The sequence below is a fragment of the Lepidochelys kempii genome, chromosome 27 (genome assembly GCF_965140285.1).
Source record: "Lepidochelys kempii isolate rLepKem1 chromosome 27, rLepKem1.hap1, whole genome shotgun sequence".
Taxonomy (NCBI): Eukaryota; Metazoa; Chordata; order Testudines; family Cheloniidae; genus Lepidochelys; species Lepidochelys kempii.
Window position 1 is genome coordinate 16,582,149 of NC_136406.1, and position 21,320 is coordinate 16,603,468.

At 50.5% G+C, this 21,320-nt stretch overlaps 1 protein-coding gene across 4 annotated transcripts in view; it reads right to left on the minus strand.

The window, feature by feature from the left end:
* The window catches only part of JUP (junction plakoglobin), a 51,023-nt gene that overhangs the window by 12,544 nt on the left and 17,159 nt on the right, over positions 1 to 21,320 (minus strand). For 2 of the 4 annotated variants that reach the window (XM_073326260.1, XM_073326261.1), the window contains exons 2-5: positions 4,926 to 5,149; positions 3,104 to 3,360; positions 2,000 to 2,238; positions 1,013 to 1,214 (exon numbers count right to left, since the gene is read on the minus strand). In XM_073326260.1, coding sequence (XP_073182361.1) covers positions 1,013 to 1,214; positions 2,000 to 2,238; positions 3,104 to 3,360; positions 4,926 to 5,142 — 915 coding nt within the window. In that variant the 5' untranslated portion in view covers positions 5,143 to 5,149. Of the gene's footprint in view, positions 1 to 1,012; positions 1,215 to 1,999; positions 2,239 to 3,103; positions 3,361 to 4,925; positions 5,150 to 5,857; positions 5,960 to 10,247; positions 10,321 to 21,320 lie in introns of those variants that run through there. The other 2 variants (XM_073326262.2, XM_073326264.2) reach the window with 2 other exon arrangements.

Genomic DNA, 21,320 nt, shown 5'->3' on the forward strand with positions numbered 1-21,320 from the left:
TGCCAGGGACTGTCTAGGTTTGCGTGGTCCTGCCATAGTGCAGGGGGCTGGACCTGACTTTGAGGTCCCTTCCAGCCCCACATTTCTATGATTCTACAACCAGGGCACCAGGACAATCTGCAGGTCCATTTGTGCAACTTAAAACTGACTCAAACATTCAGGATTAAAGTCACAGGACAGGAGACTGGACGGCCCCCAGCACTAGGTGCACAGCAAATTCAGTGCAGCTTCCCCCCAAACTCCAAGAGCCCCCCCCAGAACAGCCACCCTGACCCTAAAAGGATTAAGACGTAGGCCTGGTCTAGACTCAACACGGCTACAGCGCTCAGCGCTATGAGAAATTCCACCCGAGTGCCGTAGTTCAGCCCTCCCAACTCCCTCCTGGTGTAGACACAGCCTAACTACCAGCCCAGAGGGTCTGCTACTCTTCAGAGTAAGAGTAACTTCTCTGGCGGCCGTAACAGGGGATCCAGTTTCCGCCGCACACGCAGCAGGCAGGATCTGCTGGCACCGACTGCTGCGTTTCGGTGCTATTCCGGGCAGCCAAGCCTTGGTCAGGAGTGTTTACACACAACTACGGTCACACAGGAGTAGGGAAAAGAGGGTCTTGCTTTAAGACTATAAATACATGTCTAGGCTGGAAGGAGTACAGAAAAGTCTGGCAGGAGAGCTGAACTTGCTACTGGGAGCAGGATGGACTGAGGAGTTTGGGCCAGAACCGCTCCTCTGCTGGAACTGAGCTATCATGGCATTTAGTGCTGCGGCACCAAGTATCCAGGCTAGTGGGCACTGCAAGGTGGGGTCTGTGCAGCAAGGGAGGGGGTTTGAACCTTCCACCCTCGCCCTCACCCCAGTAGTTTCACTGGTTCTAATTAATGGACAAGCTGACAACGCAGACCAGGTCGTCCACTGACAGCAGCCTCCACTTCCCACCTACTCCCGGATGCTAGTAGCCACGGGACAAATGCTACCAACAAGGCAATGAAGGAGCCAGGGCTGGCAACAGGCTTACCTTGCTCTCCTGGTTCCCATAGGCTAGGAGCTGAAGGCAGTCAGTGGTGATGGCGAGGAATTTCGGGTTGTTCTTGTTCAGCAGGGGAACCATCTTCTGCAGGCCATCAGCCAGGCGCACCGCCATCTTGGCACCTTCCTGGTACAGCAGCAGGTTGTGCAGGGTGGTGATTGCGTAGAACAAGACCGACTCGACCGGGGAGCTAGGGATGAGAGCATGAAGGGGAATTAAGCCACAGCAGGAGGTGGCTGAAGATGTGTGGGCGCCTTCATGCTTGTTACAGGCAGGCCCCAGAGCGGTACCGGGCACTGCATGCTGGGATGTGTAGTTCTGGCAGACTGCACCTCCATATTAGGAATGGAAGGGCTGCTGCAGGCAGCGCCATTTTATGCCAGTTGGGTGTGGCCCCTGGCAGGTGGCCATTGAAGTGCTGTGCCTGGAAAAGTTCAGCCACCCCGGGATCAGCATGGAACAGAAGCGAGTACTGTACTGTCCCTAGCTCCGCTCCTCACTAGCCCAGCAGGCACTTCTCGAGCACAGCTTAAACCTCACTGGTGAACGCAACCCCCAGGGTGGCCCAAAACAGACATCTGTGGCATTCCCACGATGGCCGGGATGGGCAGATGGAGGGAGTCTCTGGATTTCGCGAAGTGCTATAAGCCAGGAGGCTCCATAGCCAGCTTGGCAGAGGAGATTCCAAGCTGCAGGCGAGAAAGCAAAGATTCATCTTTGACTAGGGAACGGGCTCGGCTAAGCCTGCAGCCTACTGACCAGGCCCTATGGCAGTTATCACACAACATGCTTTGCAATGCCAGCAGACTGGCCACACCAGAGCGCTGTCAACGCCTCTCGCCTGCCCTGGCTCCGCTCCCTCCCACTTCCAGCCACCCTATACAGCAAGCAGCTGTCCTACTGAACAGACTATGGGAGAGCCACTCCAGAGCCTGTTGGCTCAGCTCTGTACACCTGCACGTTGGTGCCTGGTACCTGAGCATCCGCACGAGAGCTGGGATGCCTCCCGATTTGAAGATGGCCAGCAGCCCCTCACGGTGGTGCGAGAGGTTGTGCAGGATGCTGGTGGTGCAGCGGGCAGTGTCCAAGTCGCTGGTGTTCTGCATGGCACGCACCACGGCCGCCACAATCTGTGGGGACTGCATCAGGGCGCGGCGTGATGCCTCCTTCTTGGACAGCTGGTTCACTATCATGGCCGCTTTGCTGACCACAACCTAGGGAGAGAGAAGGCTGCAGATGGGAGAGGGGTCCCAGCCAACGCTATGAACCAGGAAATTACTGAGCAGCGAGGGAGCTGAATCTCCCACTAAAGCAGCCAAAAGAAGTTTCCTCCCTTTCAGGCGGCTAGCACTGCACATGGGGCAGCTGGATCCTCTGTACCGTACTGAGAGGCTGGGCCAGAGTGGTGGGAAAGACTCTGCTCAGGGGGCTGAGAGCCCGCACAACTAGTGCATTCGAATGCGGCTATTTAACAAAACGGCACCACAATGCGCAGCAGGAGGGCGGGCTGCAGCCAGGGCTCAGGTGCTCTGACACAGCAGAGGGTGGGACGAGAGAAGCAGCCAGGGGTGCAATGCGACAGGTTTTTCCAAGAGATCTGTTCTAGGAGTTACTTTGGGGCAGGTCCCTGGCCTGTTAACACAGGAGGTCAGACTAGATGATCACAACGGTCCCGTCTGGCCTTGGAATCTACGCAGCACTAGGGTGCAGGCTGCCCTGCTTTGCCATCTGGCCAAAGCCGGGGTAACGCCAGGAGCGCAAAGTTCACATGAGGTATTAAAAGGGCAGAAGAGGGAGGGGAGGAACTGTGAGTACAGATGTAAAGAAACACAGTTGCCCTGGGTCAGATTCCCCCTTGCTACAGCAGGGTTGATGGGCCATGTGACCACAGTGCTTGGGCAAAGGAGAAGGGCTTTGGTCAGCATTGTCTGGATCTCCTCTGAGGTCCCAGGCACGTTGCAGCAGCCTCCCCCGCCAGAGCTATGCTTCCAGGCAAGCACGCAGCTAGGAGGTTTGCAGCCTGAGTCCCAGAGCATGCCCCGGACAAGAGCGTGCATTGAGCAGAGTTTGCTCCCTTACCGGGTCCTCGTCATTCAGCAGCTTGGTGAGCTCTGGGATGGCCCGCGTGGCCAGCTCTGCATCGTCCTGGTAGTTGATCAAGTGCACGATGGCAGATTTCAGCATCTGCGATGGCTCGGCCAGCCTCTGTACGTTGGTCTGCTGGCCATCAATGTGAGTGGTCATAAGCAGGGACCGGTCCTCCATGGTCTCTGGGTACATGGCAGCCCGGACACGCTGGGCCCGTGTCATGGCCAGCTGAGACTCCATGTCTGCTGCTGCAGGGAGGAGAGGCGAAGGGAATGTTAAACTCCCAAGCTCGGCAGAGTTCGCTGCCAGGCCTCCAGATTTCAATTAGCTGAGCAGAAGTTTAACAAAATGACACCGGTAATGTCAGCATCCCAGCACGCCCCGCAAAGAGCTGGTGCTTCACATTGTAAAGAGATACAGCAGCACAGAGATAAGGGAACACTTAATTAGGCAGCATAATTTGGGAATTGTCACACAAGGCCTGTTAATTAAAAAAAATTAAGGGCATTTGCAAGTTGGGACCAGCTGGCTCAGGGGACTGGAATGGCATTTGGAGGCCTTTCCCCATGGGGTTTGTTGGGACAGATCCAGCTCAGGGACAGCTCTTACCACTAATTGCTATCCATAACTTCTGGGAACAGCTCGTGGCTTTGGTCCAGTTCCTGGCAGACAGAATATCCCCAAATCACACCATTGCCTAGAAGCAGCCTCAGGACCAGGGTAGGGCCTGAGCTACTCCACTGTAAGGCCTGGTCTACACCTAGAACTTAAGTCAACCTAGTGACTTCGCTCAGGGCTGTGAACAAGGATTCTTCCATCTAGCTACAGCCTTGGAGAGGTGGATTACCTGCCAAGATGGAAACCCCCTGCTGAGGATGCAAGAAATACCTAGGCTAAAGCGGCACAGCTGCACCTTTGCTGCTGTAGTGTGGAAATACCTTTCGCTTCCCCTCCTCTGCCAGCACTATACCTCTTCTGCAGGGAAGGGGATTTACCCTCTGGGGCCAGTAATCGGATCCCTTTACTCAGAGATAAATACAGGAAAGAGCCACCAGAACCGAGTCCAGCGTTAGCAGGTAGGAGTTCAGTGACTCACTCTCTAGTTAGAGAGAAACGGAGCCAGTGTCTTCTAGTTAGCATCACAGAAGCAGTCTCTCCTCACCCCAGCCCAGGTATTGTAGCGACCAAGAGAGCTGTCATTCTGGCTGTGGCAGGCTCCGCTGACGACGTGCAGGTGTTTGGGGTGCAGGGAAAAAGGGGAGGAGGAGAACACTTTTCTGGTTTTCTTCCCCTCTGTTTCAGACATGCCAGAGTTGCACCATCACCAGCTACTTTGTGCAAGCAACAAGCTGTAACACCTAGGAACAGTACTGCATACTGTCCCCAAGCAGCCAGGTAACTGAGAGGCAAACGTGGCTGATCACTAAGCTGGGATCAAACAGCTCCTATCTTGGAAACACAGCTTAAAGCGCTGTTGAGGCATGCGTGGAGACTGAGCTCAGAATCAGAGATGTGGTTATGCCACAAAACACCCTCTCTGTATGAGATCCTTCCTGCACTCAGATGTGCTGCCAAACAGTTTACCTTCCCCTGCCGTGGTGTTTTAAGCTGCAGTGACAGCCCAGGCGTGGAGAAGACAAAGGATTTACAAAGATGCATCCAGAGCGGGGCAGATTAAGTATAGGACATGGGAGATTTTGAGAGGGAGGTGGAGAAAGGCTGGGATGGAGCACTACAATTTCTGCACAACCGCCATTCAAGTGTCTGGTTTGCTCATCACCAACTTTACATGCTGGCCATCTGTGTCCCCTACCTGCTGCTGAGCCCAGGCCCTGGCCCCCCGCCTCTCTGTAGGTGGTTGTCTTGATGGTATACTGCTTGGCGTAGAGGTCCTCATCATCCCCGATGCATTTGCTGCTGACCGACGGCACCTGGGTGTTCACCCCAGAGTGTATGCCCGAGTCGTAGGTGTAGGTCTGCTGCCACTCTGTCACCTTGATCGGCTGCTCCATCATGTTCATCACCTCCATTGCTGCTCTGCAGGGAGAAGGGGAAGGAAGTTACAGCCTCCATCCAGCACATGGCCAAACTGAGCCAGATTCCGAATCCCAGCAGACAGCTTTCCTGCCCAGAATCCCCCTCTCCCCTCGCAGAGCCAGGCTAACGCACCATCTGTGGCTAAGTGCTGCTCGCCATGACCCTCCCACACATGCAGAGATCACTATCTGCCGTTTTCTTATTACCGAGATGAAAGGATGAACCAAGATGACAAATCCCACAGCTCAGCACTTTGCCTCTCATGTTGGGACATGAAAGGAGGCTGTGACTGGTACAGGCAGCCTGACTAAAGCTCCAGCTCCCCATGGCCATTACTCGCTGCAGAAGGGGGTGGGTTATTCTCGGTTCCTGAAGGCGTGTGCCAGAACATCCCGTGCCGAGGGACAGATCCCCTGCTATTCCGGGAAGCACAGAGGAGCTTTTTAAAGAGCCGTTTCCGGATAGGCAAACTGGCAGAAAGCTGAAGCCAGCCACAAGGGTTTGGAGTTTAGAATAAAAACAGGCTTTTCAGAGAGGTTTCTGGAACAGCTTGAGTGTGCCTAAAAATAAGGCAAGGCACACTAGCCTGTCCCAGCGAAACACCCTCTGACCGGGCACTGGACCCAGAGCTAAGACAAGCTGCTGTATCTGTGCCGAAGAAGAGACGTGCAGGAGAACAGGTAGTGCCGTCCCAGGGCAGGTACTTACCAGGATGCAATAAGCAGAGTATCGGCACCTCCAGGCAAGATCACTTACACCCCTAGTGATGGGATTTGAATGGAAACAGCTCTGCAGAGTCTCCTCCAGACTACCATACAGGAGAGCCAGGCTCGATCACCACTCTCCTTCCTGGGGCTGACAGCAGCCGGCTCAGCCCCTGGGGGAGGAGACGCCAAGCGCTCCCGCCCAAGCAGCCACCGCCCCATGCTGCTAGAAGGAGTGGCTCACAAGGGAGTGCCAGATTCCAGCCCATACCGCTCAGACATTAAGGTGGGGACAGCCACAAGGAACCTAGATCAGGGTAGGAATCCCTTGAGCCTCCCCATGGCTGTCAGCACTCTGGGGACTGATTCCAGCATTTCTGCCAGGTGTGAAGGGGGAATCCAGCCTTTCAGACAGTGGAAATGCTCTTTGTTCAGGTATACTCCCTGCCCGCCCGCCCGCACCCCCCCTGCACAGCCTCAGAAGGTTCCACACAGACTTGAGGTCAGGCTGCTCAGGATTCACTTCAGACTCAGCCCCACGACCCCCACAGATGAAGTGAGCTGTAGCTCACGAAAGCTTAGGCTCAAATAAATTTGTTAGTCTCTAAAGTGCCACAAGCCCTCCATATCCAGGAGAGCAGACAGCTGCTGCAGAGGTATTTAGAGAGACACAGAGCAAGCAAGCAAAGAGCCACTGGACATTGGCAGCATGAGGCTTGGATGCACAGTCTGTATGCTGCATTTGCAGCCTGTGCTACTAACAGAGACTCCATTGCACTAAGGAGTTAATGTAGAAGAACAGCTGCAGCTGGGTGCAGATACACCCAGGATAGGAATGCCAGTTAATCATGGTAGCTCTTTGGGTAGGGGGTTCCTCCAGACCCTGGCAGACAGGAAGGATGCATTCCCGAGAGAACCTGGCGAAACAATGGAAACACGGGGAGCCAGGGGCAAGACTGATCTCTTTAGTCACCTGAACGGCTGCTTTCAGAAAAGACTTGGCAGCTCAGAGGCTTGGGAAGAGGATATGGAGCTTTCACCTCTAGGTCACTGGTTTGAATCTGGCACGTGCTGCTAGCAGCTAAGTTAGACTAACAGCTGCTTGGCCTACACCCAGTGAGTTGGTGGGTCTCTGTCCAGCTCGGAGGGGGAACGCTTGTTTGCTCCATGAAGCCAGTGGCTATCTTAGCACAGCCCAGTCATTCAGCCATTGACCTAAGATGGAACCTGCTTCCTCTCAGAGACAGTCCCATGAGGTTAATAAAGCCAGGACTGGTGCTGTGGGCCAACCAAGCCTACAGCCGACACACACAGAGGCCACGCATGCTCAGCCAGCTCAATAAGGAAGTGCGCTTCCTTGCAAGCCATGTTTACCCTACTTTAACCAAGCTTTTCTCTTTATTTAAAGCTCCAGCTGGCATTTGATTCTGCTCCACCCAGCTGTGCATTGAGCAGAACGCCAAGAGGTACCAACAGCTACTTATCTTGGAGCTGACCGCCCAGACTTGTATTCACACCAGCAGAGCGGCTGCCCTGTGCCCCTCTCAGACTGGGGAGAAAGTGACCCTCTAATCCCAACAGGCACCTAAGGTCCACAGAAAACAGGAGGGGGTCCCGATTCCAAGCAACATCCAGACCTCGAGGAAGGAGTTCTGGAATCTCTGGAATCCAGCTGCGTTGCTATTGCCGAGGACTTGGCAGCATGTGGAGGGAGGCGGGGTACTGCAGGTGGTAAAGCAGGTTTCTCAGCCTCCCCACCCCAGCACAGCCATGTCCGGATGCTAACAAGGCCTATTCCAGAGTCACTTGCCTCCTTCCCATTGGGCACAAGCGAAACTCCCTAATGGAGCCATCCCTATGGTCCTCAGGACTGGGGGTGGGGGGTGTTTCTGCCCAGAGAGCTCCAAACTGATAAGCAGTAAGCCACAGACCCCAGCCCTGTCTGCATATGGAGGGAGGACGCTATCCTGCTCACCTGGAAAGCACCGAACGCTTCTGGGGCAATACCACAAGGAACTGAGTAATGCTTGGCCTCCTCCCTGCCCAGCCCTGCCAGCCTCACCCCACTGAGTAGCTCTCTGAGACCCACCTTGCCAGCGGGCGGCAGTAGCAGGCAGCATAGGATCGCAAGCAGGAGTGCCAGGCTTAAGAATTCGGGCAAGAGAGCTGAGCAGACAGCAAAGAGCTTGCTGCTTACTGTCTGGACTGCATGTTGGCTTGCACCAGAGTTTGGCTTCTCCAAAGCAAGTGGAGTACATTATAGCCAGGGCTGATTTGGGGTGGGAGGGATCAATTGTACTGGGGCCCCAAAACCTCTGCAACTGGGGTGAAATGGGAGGGCTCCACCAAACCGGACGTACCCGGTACACAAATTTCTCTTGACAGGCCTGATTATAGCCCCAGCCTTTGTACTGAGAGCAGGGCTTCGTTTTGCAGAGCTATTCCCCAGACCCACCCCAGAGGGTGTACGGGTGACAAAGCTCAAGGGGCTGGAGCACAGCTGGCTGGTAGAAAGGGCAGCTCTAACCCTGCCTGCTTCCAGCTTGTGTCAGACAAGCTCTGTGCCTCACTTTCCCCATATCTGCACAGTTCCACTAAAGCACTCAATGCTTCTACAGGGGGCTGCTTATCCCCAGCATCAGCATGTGTTTATGCACTCAGGGGATTATTTGAGAAAAGCAGCCTATGCCACAGATGGCTCCAAACATGGCCCTGCCCTGGGGACAGCTTGGGTAAACACAGCAGAAGCTTTCCAGGAAAGAGCCTGGTGTGGTTTGCACTAGGAGACAATGGAGGTCATTCCCTGCTGCTATGCATTTCCCCAGTCCCACCTGTATGGAGGCATCCAGGGTGGAGATTCTAACACTAGCAGATGGAAGGGCATCCATCCCCCACTTGCCATCTACCCCCTCAAAGGAACCTTTCTGCTCTCTGGGGAGAGGGGAGGTTGCTCAGAACAATGCTCAGATCAGGAGTGACCCAGGCTGACCCATGGAGCCAGGAGAGCTGCCTTTTATGGCCATGCCAGGCTCCACTCGGACTTCATTCCCATTCAAGGTTTGCAGGGACCTTAGAGAGCAGAAGAGCCATAGTCCACCCTCCGCATTGCCTGTGACCCAGACCCGGAGTCACAACAAGTCAGGAAGGGAGGGATGAGTCACAGTTTCAGACTTGATAAGAGCAGGGAGGACTGGTAGAGGCAGCCACATGCATTTCCAAAGGAGAGGTTTAATTACCACCTTCCACCAATACTCTGAGTCATGCGTGGAAGGAGCTGGACCAGGAGAGCTCTAGGCGGACTGCTCCCCTCCACCCAGGAACAGACCCAAGCCAAGCTACTTCATGGGACAGCCCAGCCCGCAAAAGCTACAATGCAGCCTTAACCCATTTCAGTGCCTGAGCTGGCAGAAGTTAGTCCAACCCTGACCCCCATTTCCCTCGGCCAGCTGACTTAGTGGCACGTCTTACGTCTGAGTCAGGGCATTGGGAGGATTTTATATTTTATAGGGCAGAGGGGGATTGCACCTTGCTGCGTCGGGATGAGGTCTGCTCAGGATTCGTAACCGAGAAGGTTGCTTTTCCTGCAAGGGCTTGGTGAACACATGTCTGAGCACCACCCACAGTTACCAGGCAGCCCTGTGCTGTAATGAACAGCAAGAGCCATGTTCAAGAGAGAGCAAATCAGACCCAGGGCCTGGCAATGCATTCAGACAAGCCAACACAGGGAAAGAATTCAAAGAGGAGCCCAAAGGTTGCCTAGCAGAGTTAGAACAATGGTCAGGAAATCTGGGTTCTAGTCCCAGCTCTGCCTCCGATTGAATTTGGACAAGTCACTGCACTTATGCACCTCAGTTTCCCCACCTATAAAATAGGTGAACCACACCGAAAATTAAATCTCACCAGTTTAGTGCTATGAAAGTCTACTAGATCCCTGAAATCCACACAAAGCTAGCATACAAACATGCCCGCTCATCATTTTCAACCTAGTCCCCCGTGACTATCCTATGTACATTTTAAGGGCAGTGTTCTACTCTTTGTCTGTAATTTTAAGCTATAAAGTTGTAATTGTATTTACTGGTTAGGTTACAACTTTAATGGCTTGTGCATAATGCATGCTTATGCGGTAGTAAAAAAGGCAAAGAGAACCACTAATGGAAGCTGCTCAAGCTATTTACTCCCCATCACGTGTCAACAGGGTATGCTGGACAGGGTGGAGATCGGGGTTGAACTAATGCAAAGCACTGGGGTCAAGTAGAATATAGGACGTGGTCTCCACACCACACAAAAGCATTCAGTTGTCAGTGAGCTGTTAACGAAGGTAAGCACGGATCAACATTTCCAGAAAAAGGCCAGAGTCGATCGCAGACTCAGTGCTAAAAAGAGACTGGTCTTACATTCAGCAATTCAGCCCACATCTCTTGTTATCCTGGTAGGTCTGAGATACTTCTGTCCCTCTTCTGGCATCTGTAAACGAAGTGAACTTAAATTGCTGGGTACGCAAATACAAAGGGTCAGTCTGAAAACTGGGCCAATATTTGTGAAGAACAATTCTCTTTGCAGCGTCAGGTGGGCGGGATGCAAGTTGCAGGCTGACAGCCATCTGTCAAGGGGACAACAAGCAAAGCAGTGGCAGCCAGGAGACCCTCAGAACAAGTCACTGAGCAGTATCCAGAGACAAATGACATTGTCCTAAAGTCACTACTTGTTATGGAAGGGCACCTGCAGAGCTCATCTCAGGGTGAGGCTTGCTACCAATTCCATGTCACCGCATGCACGCCCCTCTATGGTCGGCAAGGTGACTGGAACAGGGAGTCATTCGAGACAGCCCCAAATACACAGCCCTGGTCGCTCCCCCAGGTGAGTACTTTCCCTGCCACGGGGAGGCTGGCCTTTAAGCCACAATAAAAGCAAGGGAGTTAACAAGTCCTGGAGTGAGTATCGACCCACTTCTGTTTCACAGCTTGGTCAGTTCCCAAAAAGAATACTGCTAGATCCCAGGGCACCAGACAGCAGGAGTAGCTTTCTTTATAGCTGAGCAGACGGAAGTTTTGTAATTTGGACAGAGAACTGGGGGTATCTAAATATAAGCACCTGGGTGGGAAAGGGGATAGGAAACACTTAGCACTTCTCAAATCTTCTCTCATGCCTCAGTGAGGTAGGTCTGAGTAATAGGGAAAGTAGCAGGGAGGTGAGGTGAATCACACAGTGCCACAGAGAGTCTGAGCCACAATGAGGAACAGAATTTACGTGTGTAACCTGCATGTTATCCCAAAGCAGAGACCACCAACAGAGGGAGGAGATAGTCATAAGCATATGGGGCCAAGACCCCAGAAAGTAAGTGTTCCTAAACTGGCTGGGTACATGTACACACACACACACAAAGGACGGTGGGTCAGAGAGAACAGTGGAGTCAAGGGGAGAGATTTTTCATAGCAGTTTAGGAGATTTAAACACCTTTCAGTAGGATTGATTGAAGAGGTGTCTCAATCCCTTTACCTACTTTGAAAATCTCAACCAAGGACCTTACAGACAAGATGAGGAAGCAAAATGTAAGTGGATGGTACTTGAGACATGGAACTGGAAGCCGAAGAGGTCCAAGAAGGGCTGACTGGAGCCTATGGAAGGACTATGAATGGGTGCAATCACTGCCAGTTTCAGAGTGGTAGCCGTATTAGTCTGTATCAGTCTGCATCTGCAAAAAAGAAATGGAGTACTTGTGGCAACTTAGAGACTAACAAATTTATTTGAGCATAAGCTTTCGTGGGCTAAACCCCACTTCATCAGATGCCCCAATGAATGTTAACTCTGCATTGAAATTCAGGTTTTGCTAAAGAGGGGCAATTTTCTATTTAAAGAAAAATGAGTTCCCCCCCAAGGCCAGGTGTAACCCTGAGGGGAACCAGACCATCTGCCTCCCTCCAGTAACGCACAGCATGAGCAGGGCTGCTGGAGGATGTCCAATCAGAGGCCAGCAGAAGAAGCAGGTTTTGTGAGTGCACGAACTATGAGAAAGGGCTGGTTACAGAAAGACTGAGCATATACTGGACAGTAACTGCTGCTCTGAGAGATGAAGGAGTTTGACAGCCACTTATTTTCCAAGCATGCCTGGGTTCGGCTGGAACACTGTCTGCTCACACAGCTCTGCATAATGCATGAGCTGCCGTAGTTTTTCCAGTGTAGGTGGCAATCATTTAAGCTTACAAATCAAAAGCTAGGCCGGGGCGTTTTACAAGCTTAAATGAGCTGTGCCGGATAAGTTTTGGCTGCGAACAGGAAAACAATTTTCAAGGCACTGCACATGACTATCTGCTCTAAGAGACTTCTACAAATAGTGGGCAAGCCAATGCCCCTGTGACACAGCATCTCTAGTCCCACAATACAGCTAGCCACTCAGAAGTGCAGGCAAATTATGTCGGCTAAGGCACCAATCTCTTTGAGAGTAGCCCGACGAGGGTTTCCCAGATTAAGACTTCGGGCACCAGCTTTCTTCCATTCCTTCACAGCACTCACCATGAGGCTTCAGAATACGCCAGACCCAGTCTTGCAACTGCCCAGCTCCATTACAGGACAGAGTTAAAGGCAAGCAGCTGGAGTGCAGCACTGCCCAAACACAGAGCAGCTTCGTGAAAGGTGGGAAGAGTTGCAGGGGCAGTTCTATTCTATGATTCTACTGGTTTGCATGCCACTGGAACAGAGGGGCCAGAGATCATGACAGGGCCGTTGGCCAGGAGAGCCCTGCTAGGCGATAACAGATGAAGGGCAAGGGAGACAGCTGGGAAAACTGTACACTACAAGATGTTATTGTTTATAGCATGGCCTTTCTGGAATTCCTTGCAAGTGTATTCAGTTAGGAATTAGTATTATTCTGACTGAGCACGCATCTCCCTTGGGGAACAGGAGAAAAGACTTTCCTGCTCCTACTCACCTTTCTGGGGATGGGGATGAGGAAGGAAGCAGGTTTTATTCAGTTCAGAGCTGCACTGGAAATATGAAAGGGGATTTTAACCTTTTTATTGTAGGAGCGAGAACAAATGAAGTACCTTAATGCAACAAAGAGCCTTGCAAGTGGAGATCGTGTTTGTACTTTGACCTAGTTTTCTCCAGAGTTTCATCCACGCTACAAAATAAAAAAAAGCCACAATTCAACTCACCTGGCAGCCTCTGGTCAGAGGCACGGAGCGAGCTAGTAATAAGCCTGATCCTTTGCACCTTGAGAAGTGTCTCTGTAGGGTTAGGAAGTAGCACAGCTCAAACAAGGACTGAGCCTGCAGCAAGTGCACCTCTAGGCAACTGAGCTAGCGGAAAGAGAATGTCGCTGTTTGACTAAGGGCTCGGAAAATGTCAGCTGCTCCAGGAACTATCTATTCTGTGTGTTTCTGCTGTGCTCCCCACGGTGTCAGTGCATTGTGGGACCTAAGAGCCCCAGAGGAGAATCCAGCTCTGTCCCCTTGTCAGATCAGGGGGTTTAGCACAGGAAAGCTAGTGAAATTCATTCTGAAGGCAGCAAGATACATGTTATTCTGGCCTCCCAGTTGCAGGCAACATGCCAAGTGGGTAGTCAACAGTGCCCACCACTGCAGAGATACCTAACCGCTGCTGCAGCAGAGGTGGTCCCTCGTGTGGCTTGGGCCAGTAATTTGGAGGGACTGGAAGAAAGGATGCCTGAGTCTTCACCCTGTTGAGAGCAGAGACACAAGCAGAGCGAAGGTATGCTCTGCGCAGCTGCAATCAGAGCAGAGAACAAGGTAACAATGCATCCAGGCAGTCTTCTGTAGAGCAAATGACATGCAAAACCTTTGCTCAGCCTTGAAAATTTCTTTTGGTGCCAGGCTGCTCTGCATCACGCCAGCCATACCAGCTACTTGGCTTCCTACTCCAACGCAGCAAATACAGAGTTTCTCTCCATGCCTTCCGAGTCAAAGAGAATCCTTTCCCCAGGATATTAGCTCTGAAGAGGTCTCGTGGGAGAGAATTAGCCATCATGAAAACAATGCCCTTGGTCATCACTAGACGAAAGCTGACCTACAGCATGCAGGCATATAAACAGAGATTAGGTTAACTGGTCTGTACATAACAGGAGTACTTGTGGCAACTTCGAGACTAACAAATTTATCTGAGCATAAGCTTTTGTGAGCTGAATGCATCCGATGAAGAGGGCTGTAGCCCACGAAAGCTTATGCTCAAATAAATTTGTTAGTCTCTAAGGTGCCACAAATCCTCCTGTTCTTTTTGCGAATACAGACCAACACAGCTGCTACTCTGAAGCCTTTACATAAAAGGGTTTCCAATACCACAAACGCCCCGCTCGGATTTGGAAAGAGCAAGAGAATTTGCAGGAAGACTGGAGGGCAGGCAGCAAGTGGAGCTGAAGCGAGATGTGACCAGAGGACCCATGCAGTGACCAGTAGTGCTAACACTCAGCCTGGTATTCACCTTAAAGCCATGGGAACAGATTCAATTTTATTAAGATGATGTTGAAGTAAAAAGAAAATGGTACAGAGTTTAAAGCATACAAATTTCTGGTTATCAGGGAATAAGGTACAGATTATCAAGGGGTGCGAAATTCGGTTTAGGAACGGGTGACGTAAGGAATACATAATCTGCACTCTCCCCAATTGGGGGTAAAAGTTTAACGGATCAAAGTACAGACACTGAGATATGGGAATATGTTGTTCATATAATGGCTATGTTCAGGTGTGGAGTATAATGAGTGGATACGATGATGAGGATGGATTTACCCTCATTGGGTGGGATTTAAATGTTCAGTGAGTTTATGGTTCCAGTTCATATGGTCTAATGGAAAAAGTCTCTCCGTCCCTTTTTACAGTCTCCTCCACTCTTGAAGTGCTTAGCCCTGTTGCTGTGGAGGACAGTTTGAAAATGTGGCCCTGAAGGCATCATAACCAGAAGGCAAATTTTAACAAGATTGAAGTCTCATGATTTTGGGGGTCAGACTCGTGAGTTTTGAACTCTGCGTTGGCAGCATTGCAGGGGCCTTCAGGGAAAGTGGAGCACAGACAGACCACCACACAAGGAACAAGGTCCTCCTTCCCTGTAACAAGCAGAAACCAAGTCTGCCACCAAAAACTTCTGCATTCAGAGACAGGGTCATTATATCAGGACTCATCTGTTTAAAAAAAACCCATGATCCAGGTATCTGCTAGGCTGCTCCCTATGCTTGTGGGGTGGTGTAGCATGAAAAGCCAACAGGAAATGCTTATTATGAGGGGCGGGGGGGGAGTTTTCCCATTCTATTAGTAGCTACAGCAGCGGACACCAGATCTCTCCCAGGAGACCATGTGAAGGTCAAGCCCTGCTCCTTTAATGGAGTCCAGGAGAGTAATATGCAGCACACTCCCATCCATCACTTTGGAAGTGCTCTGCTGGCAGGAGCTCTAGACATGGACTTGCCACTCAACTCTAATGCAGCTTCGCACCCTTTGTTGTGTCAGCACAGGAGCTGGAGATATCCAGACAGGAGGAGCCACACCTGCTAAGCTACCACCTCCTAGACAATGACCCTGTGCAGCTGTCTTGACGGGTGCAAACAGCACCCACTGAACGCAGTACAGATGGGGACCAGATCACACTGTGGCATCTCTGTGCATTGACCGGGTCATTGGGGTTTACTGCATGAATACGTTGGTTTAGTTTAATAGCAGGCAGCTGGTAAAAAACAGGAAGCAGAACAATGGCTCGAGATAGCCGCTCATCTACCAACACTTATGGGACATCACAAGAGATATTCCCTTTGATGGTCTACTCTGACCATCTGCTGAGCTCCCCCCTCACCCCACTAGTCTGTCCAGGGAGGGGCCCAAGCCTGGGAACACAGGAGAACAAAAACCCAGCAAGATTTAAAAGGACACACCCTCAACCAGGGAAAGGAAGTTACGGGGAAAGGGACCAATATCTGTCCTAGACCCCAAAGCTATAGGCACCTGGGACAGAGAAGCTTCCTTTGGGTCTCCACTAGAGGATGGCAATGCCTCTGGGAAGAGTCCTGCATATAGACAGTTTAAGACCTTTTTTCCCCTCCCTACCTCCTTACTCCTACTGTTACAGATTTAACACTTGGGTTTAAGAAGGCTGCTAGTCACTATCTACCACTGGTCCCAGACTCCAGAAGGGCAGAACCATGGGTGCCATACCCAGTCAGAGCTGCTGGTTAAGCTTGATTGATACAGAAGGATGCTGCAGCTCAACACCCGGTCTCAGAATGGAAGAATTCCACGATTCCATACCAGAAGTCATGGCGCGAGGCGTGCAGTCAGAGGGGACAGAGCTGCAGCGAGCGCTATACTTGTGACCTTGGAACCAAGGAAGATGCTGGGAGACTATCCAAGAAGCTGAGATGATCTATTGGACGGTTCCACATCCTCAAAGGGGACAGCAGCAGCCACACTGCCCCAAGCATGCTTCTTTCTAGAAATCTGTCAAAAGTTAAGAAAAATCCAGATGCCAATGCAGAGGGTGGAATGGAAGTGGACGGAGTGTCACCTAGCTTGATCACCAGAAAGATTCAACAGTCACACAAGATACTACCCTACTGAACTGATTCAGTGTAATTACTGCGGAGAAGCTAGGGCTAACCTGTGCCTTTTCAACTGTAAGTGTTTGGCTTGCAGTTACAAGGGCTATTGCTATGCTGATAGGACAAACAGTGCTCCCCATTCCAACCAAACCATCAGCATGTGCCGTTTCCCCAACAGCAAGCACCTGATGGGGAGAGTACACTTTGGTATCCAAGGTGCAGCAGCTCACTGAGGCACAAGGCTGCTCCCTAAGAGGCATGGGAAAATACCACTCTGCACATTCAGGAATTCAGGCAAAGTCACTGCCCAATATATGACCAACTGAACTCTATGAAGCAGCCAAATATTTGTACAGGCAGTGGGGAACTCTCTAAAAGCTGGTGGAACCACTGACTATTAAACTGGTGTGACCGTTTCTAGCCCTGAAAGTTTTTATGGAACATGCCACCGCCAACACTTTTGGGAGTAAGCAACTCTAGTGAACTGGGTTTCACTTCCACAGTCAGGCATTTACTGACAGCTGAAAACCATGGAGATTCCAGACTGGCCAATTCCATGCGCATGTCGGGAGGACATGAAACTAGATGTGCAAAGTTTATTTAAGGGCACAAGAGTGTCAAAACAGAACCAAGTATCAGGTCAGGCTAGATGGTTTAGCCATCTGCTCCCCAAGAGCAATGACTTTTTTAAAAAGGTTTAATTCTTTCCTGCTACAATCCTGGAGTCAAGGAGTTAAGAATCCTGACAAGGAGCAGAGGAAGCTACAGCTGGAAAGAGAGAGACTAGAAGCCTCATATCTCCAAAGTTATTTGATCTACATCCAGACAGCTTCATCTTTGCACAGATAACGTCTGACAAGGAAGTCTCCAATAAATATGCATCTATTTGCAGCTCGAATGCCTGCGTCTGGCCCTTTCCTTTTGCTCCCTGAGATAAACTTGCCTTTCTTTGTGCCGAGCAGGCAGCAGAATCTTTATTAGAGTTCCAACTTTAAACTGATTTACTGTTGAGTGACCCCAAAAAAGCAGCAGGGAAGCCGTAAATATTGTTGCATAAAAAACAACCTATCCCCAGAGATGCTCAGCTCCTGGTCATGACACTTCCAGTTGTCAGGCTCAAATCACTCAGCCAGCTTCTCATGGGCGGGAGGAGGGGGTGGTGCAGGACTGAAGGGTAGGAGCTATGCATATCAAGGCACAACAAGAGGACACTGTGCCCCCATACTGGAGTGCGAGACCACATTCTACCCCCCCTCCTTTCAAATCACAGGCCAATGTTGAAAGCCAGAACTGCCAGCTCCAGTTAAAAGGATGCGAGTCTAAGAACATAGGGCTTACCAGAGCACTATCTAACCACTAAAATAGGTTAAATGAAGCTCAGGGATATTACATTAACCCCTTGGACAACACAGAGAATCCTGCTAAGCATCTGCTCCACTTGGAGGCTGAAGAGCCATGGTGTTTGAGGGTTACCCTGCCATAACCAGACAGTCTAGTTACACTTTAGAAATCTTACTTTGTGCTTAGAATTTTTAATAGATTTCAAACTAAAAGTGTTGACATTGAGCATCCTAAAGCACTACCCTTCAGAGGCAGGCCAGTAACTTTAAACACACCTTTGGGTAAGATGGTGTTAAGAGGGGGGAGCCCCCCCAGTTTCCCCACACTTGGGAGTTTTTAGGATTTCATTTGACATTCTACATAGAGAACAAACCCAAAGCCAGCTGCCCTCCCCTACAGAAGGAGCGAGGGAGGGAACAGGCAAAGGAGCAGCCCCTCCATTTTCCGGGAGAGAACAAAAGGTCAGAAGGGCTGTTGCTCTCCCCATTCAGGAATCGCATTGTTCACAGTGAGGCACAAGTGGGATGAGCCTGAGCAAATGCAATTAGATACTCAGGCCTTTAAAAGAGGCATTTAAGGCAGCTTGACAAACACATGTAGCAAGAGGCACAGATTTTAAGGCAGGTGATCTCAAATCCTCCCACCAGCAAATTAGATAACACTTGAGGTACAGAAAGTAGGGAAGAGAGAAAGATGCTATAGACAAGTGCTGGTCTCTAGAGCCCTCAGGAACAGTGCCACACCTAGGGTAAGGAGAAGAGTTTCCCTTTTAACTCCATGTTCACACAGGTTTCAGAGGAACAGCCGTGTTAGTCTGTATTCGCAAAAAGAAAAGGAGTACTTGTGGCACCTTAGAGACTAACCAATTTATTTGAGCATGAGCTTTCGTGAGCTACAGCTCACTTGATGAAGTGAGCTGTAGCTCACGAAAGCTCATGCTCAAATAAATTGGTTAGTCTCTAAGGTGCCACAAGTACTCCTTTTCATGTTCACACAGTCAGTCATAGCCCAAATCCCAACCTGCAGAGGGCTTTACATGTCTAATTCACACACTTCCTGGAGGTGATCTGTAGGCCCCAGAGGTCAGATGAGTCTATCACACCTGATTATCTCCTCCCCTCACACAACAGGGGAAGTATTAGACAGAAAGCAATTTCTTCTTAGTGCTAAGCCCATATCTCAGCCTGTCTGACCTTACACACACACACACCCCCACTGAATCCACTCACATTTGGGGGCACCACCCACTCTGCCCATCACAATGCCAAGGATTGACTCAGGGCAGTCCTGAATCCATGAGCCCCTCCAGCATTTCCGACTTCATGTGGCCTGGCCTGGCCTGCCATCCCCTTCCTCAGCCCACAGCAGTGGGAGAGGTCTCCAGCAGGTCTTTGCATTCACACCTTACTAACCACAACAGGGGATTAAAAACAGGACATGTTTTGTCCTGCAATGAACCCTAACTTTGCAGCAAATAATCAGGGATACAATTTGGCCTTGAAGGTGTCCCAAAAGCACGTAAAGCAACCCCGACTGGAGCACCAGTCAAATCCTCTGTGTGAGGTATAGATGCCAGGAAACCTTTGGGATCTCATGACAGCATCTGTGGCCCTGGAACGCCACTTAACACAATCTCTCCACACCTCCCTCCAAGGGGTAAGTGTCTAAGGGCTGTATATAAGTGCCTAAAGATGCAGACAGGTACCTAGTGGGGTTTTCAAAAGTGCCTAGGTGCCCAACTCCCATGGGTGTTATCCCACGACATGCCCAACTCCATGAGCTCTGGTGGAATTTTCAGAAGTGCCCAGGGACCTAAGTACTTTTAAAACTGTGGCCCTAAAGCACTGCCTAAGTTCTAAGGTGATCTGCAAGGTCTGAATGGAGCCCATATTGCTTTGTAAGGGGGTCAAGAAGCATGTCCAGGCCCTGTCCACACCTTCCTATGCCACTCTCTAAGGCAGAGATTGGGTTAACTGCAGGAGCAGGTCAAAACTGCTTTTCCTCCTAAAAAAATTTACAATAATTTATAATTTATAAAAGTTTACAATAACTGCAATAATTTACAGCTAATGAAGCTCAGATGGAAGGCACAGCAAATGCAGTGCTCTATAAAAGACTAGTTGCTGAGGTTATGAAAGGGGTCCCTTCCCAGAAGGAGAAACAAGGATGGGGGAGGGAGAGAGAGAGCACAGCTTTTCAAGATTCCACCAGCATCAATGAAAAATAAAAGCATTAAATATATAAAGAGTCAGACCTTCGGTAGCTTAAATCATTTCAACGGAGGCTTGACATGGAAGGAAAGTTGAGGAATTCAAAGGGAGCGGAGGGACCTTTAATGAGCAGGAGACTCGTGTGTTACGGAGCAGTGATCTTTTAAAAGAAAGCTGAAATAGCAAAACACGATTCACTCCCTCCCTCCCCATCCCCCACTCTGCTAGCTCTGTCCTTATCATCTATGCAAACAAAGGAAATGAATTCCTCTGTTCTCCTGGCATGTTCATACTGTACTGGAACCATTCCCCCAGCTTCCCATGTCAGGTAGATGAACAACGATCAACAGGCTCTTGGATAACGTCATTCCGAGTTGCCCAGAAAGATGGGAAGGGGCCTCTGGAGACGGGCCAGCTGACTGGAGGAGGTTATTACAAAATAGTAATTTTTAAATGCCATCACTGGAAGGCAAAGGTCATTTCCAAAACTGTTGATACAAGGCTACTACAAAGCATCCTCTCTCATGCACACAGTGGTGTGTGCATTTCTCATGCATTCCTTCACACAAATCTCAGCTCAAACCAAGAGGCACCCTCCAAACTGCGTGTTTCTCTGCAGTTACTTGTTTTGTTTGGTTGCAGCTCTCCATCAGTAGAGCTCACAAGAACAGATGCAAGAGATGAATGCATTCTCCAAACCCTGGAAGTGCCTTGGCTTTACCCAAGTTAATAGTTATTGACAACCCCACACACTCAAGTCAAGTTCAGGCTGTAATATTTCAGCACCTCCTATCATACGATGACAAGGTGTTACGTATTAATAGCTTCCACTACTCTCCCCTTCTAAGAATATGCACAGTGCTGGTCATTACAATTATCTTCCCCCAGCAAGTGGAGTACACGATCCTCCTGCAAGCTGTTTGAGACACACCCGCCTCCTTTAGGTCTCTTGCTGAAGTCTGGTTATTATAGGTACACAGCAAATGGTGAGCTGAAATGGCCATTTGTTGGGCCACCACCGTGCTAGCTGTTTGCATGTTTTCCTTACCTGCTGCAAGTTGTTCTGCTTTCTGCCACACGGAAGCAAAAGCCCCACATAAGGGAAGGCCAGGGAGCCAGCATCTGCCAGACAGCATGCAGCTCAGGGCATTATCTCACCACCATATGTACTCGTGGGTATGCTTAACACAAGCAGCCGATCGGCCTGTTCTATTGTGTCTCATGCTGATATTTTCCATTGGATTAAGCCTTGGAAGCAGTGAGTAACTCAGCCATGAAGAGACATTTCAGAGATGCCAAAGCCAGAAGGACCATTAAATGATCCAAGACTGAGGGGCTCGTTTTTCAGAGGACATTATATTTCCCCCAGTTACTGAGCACAA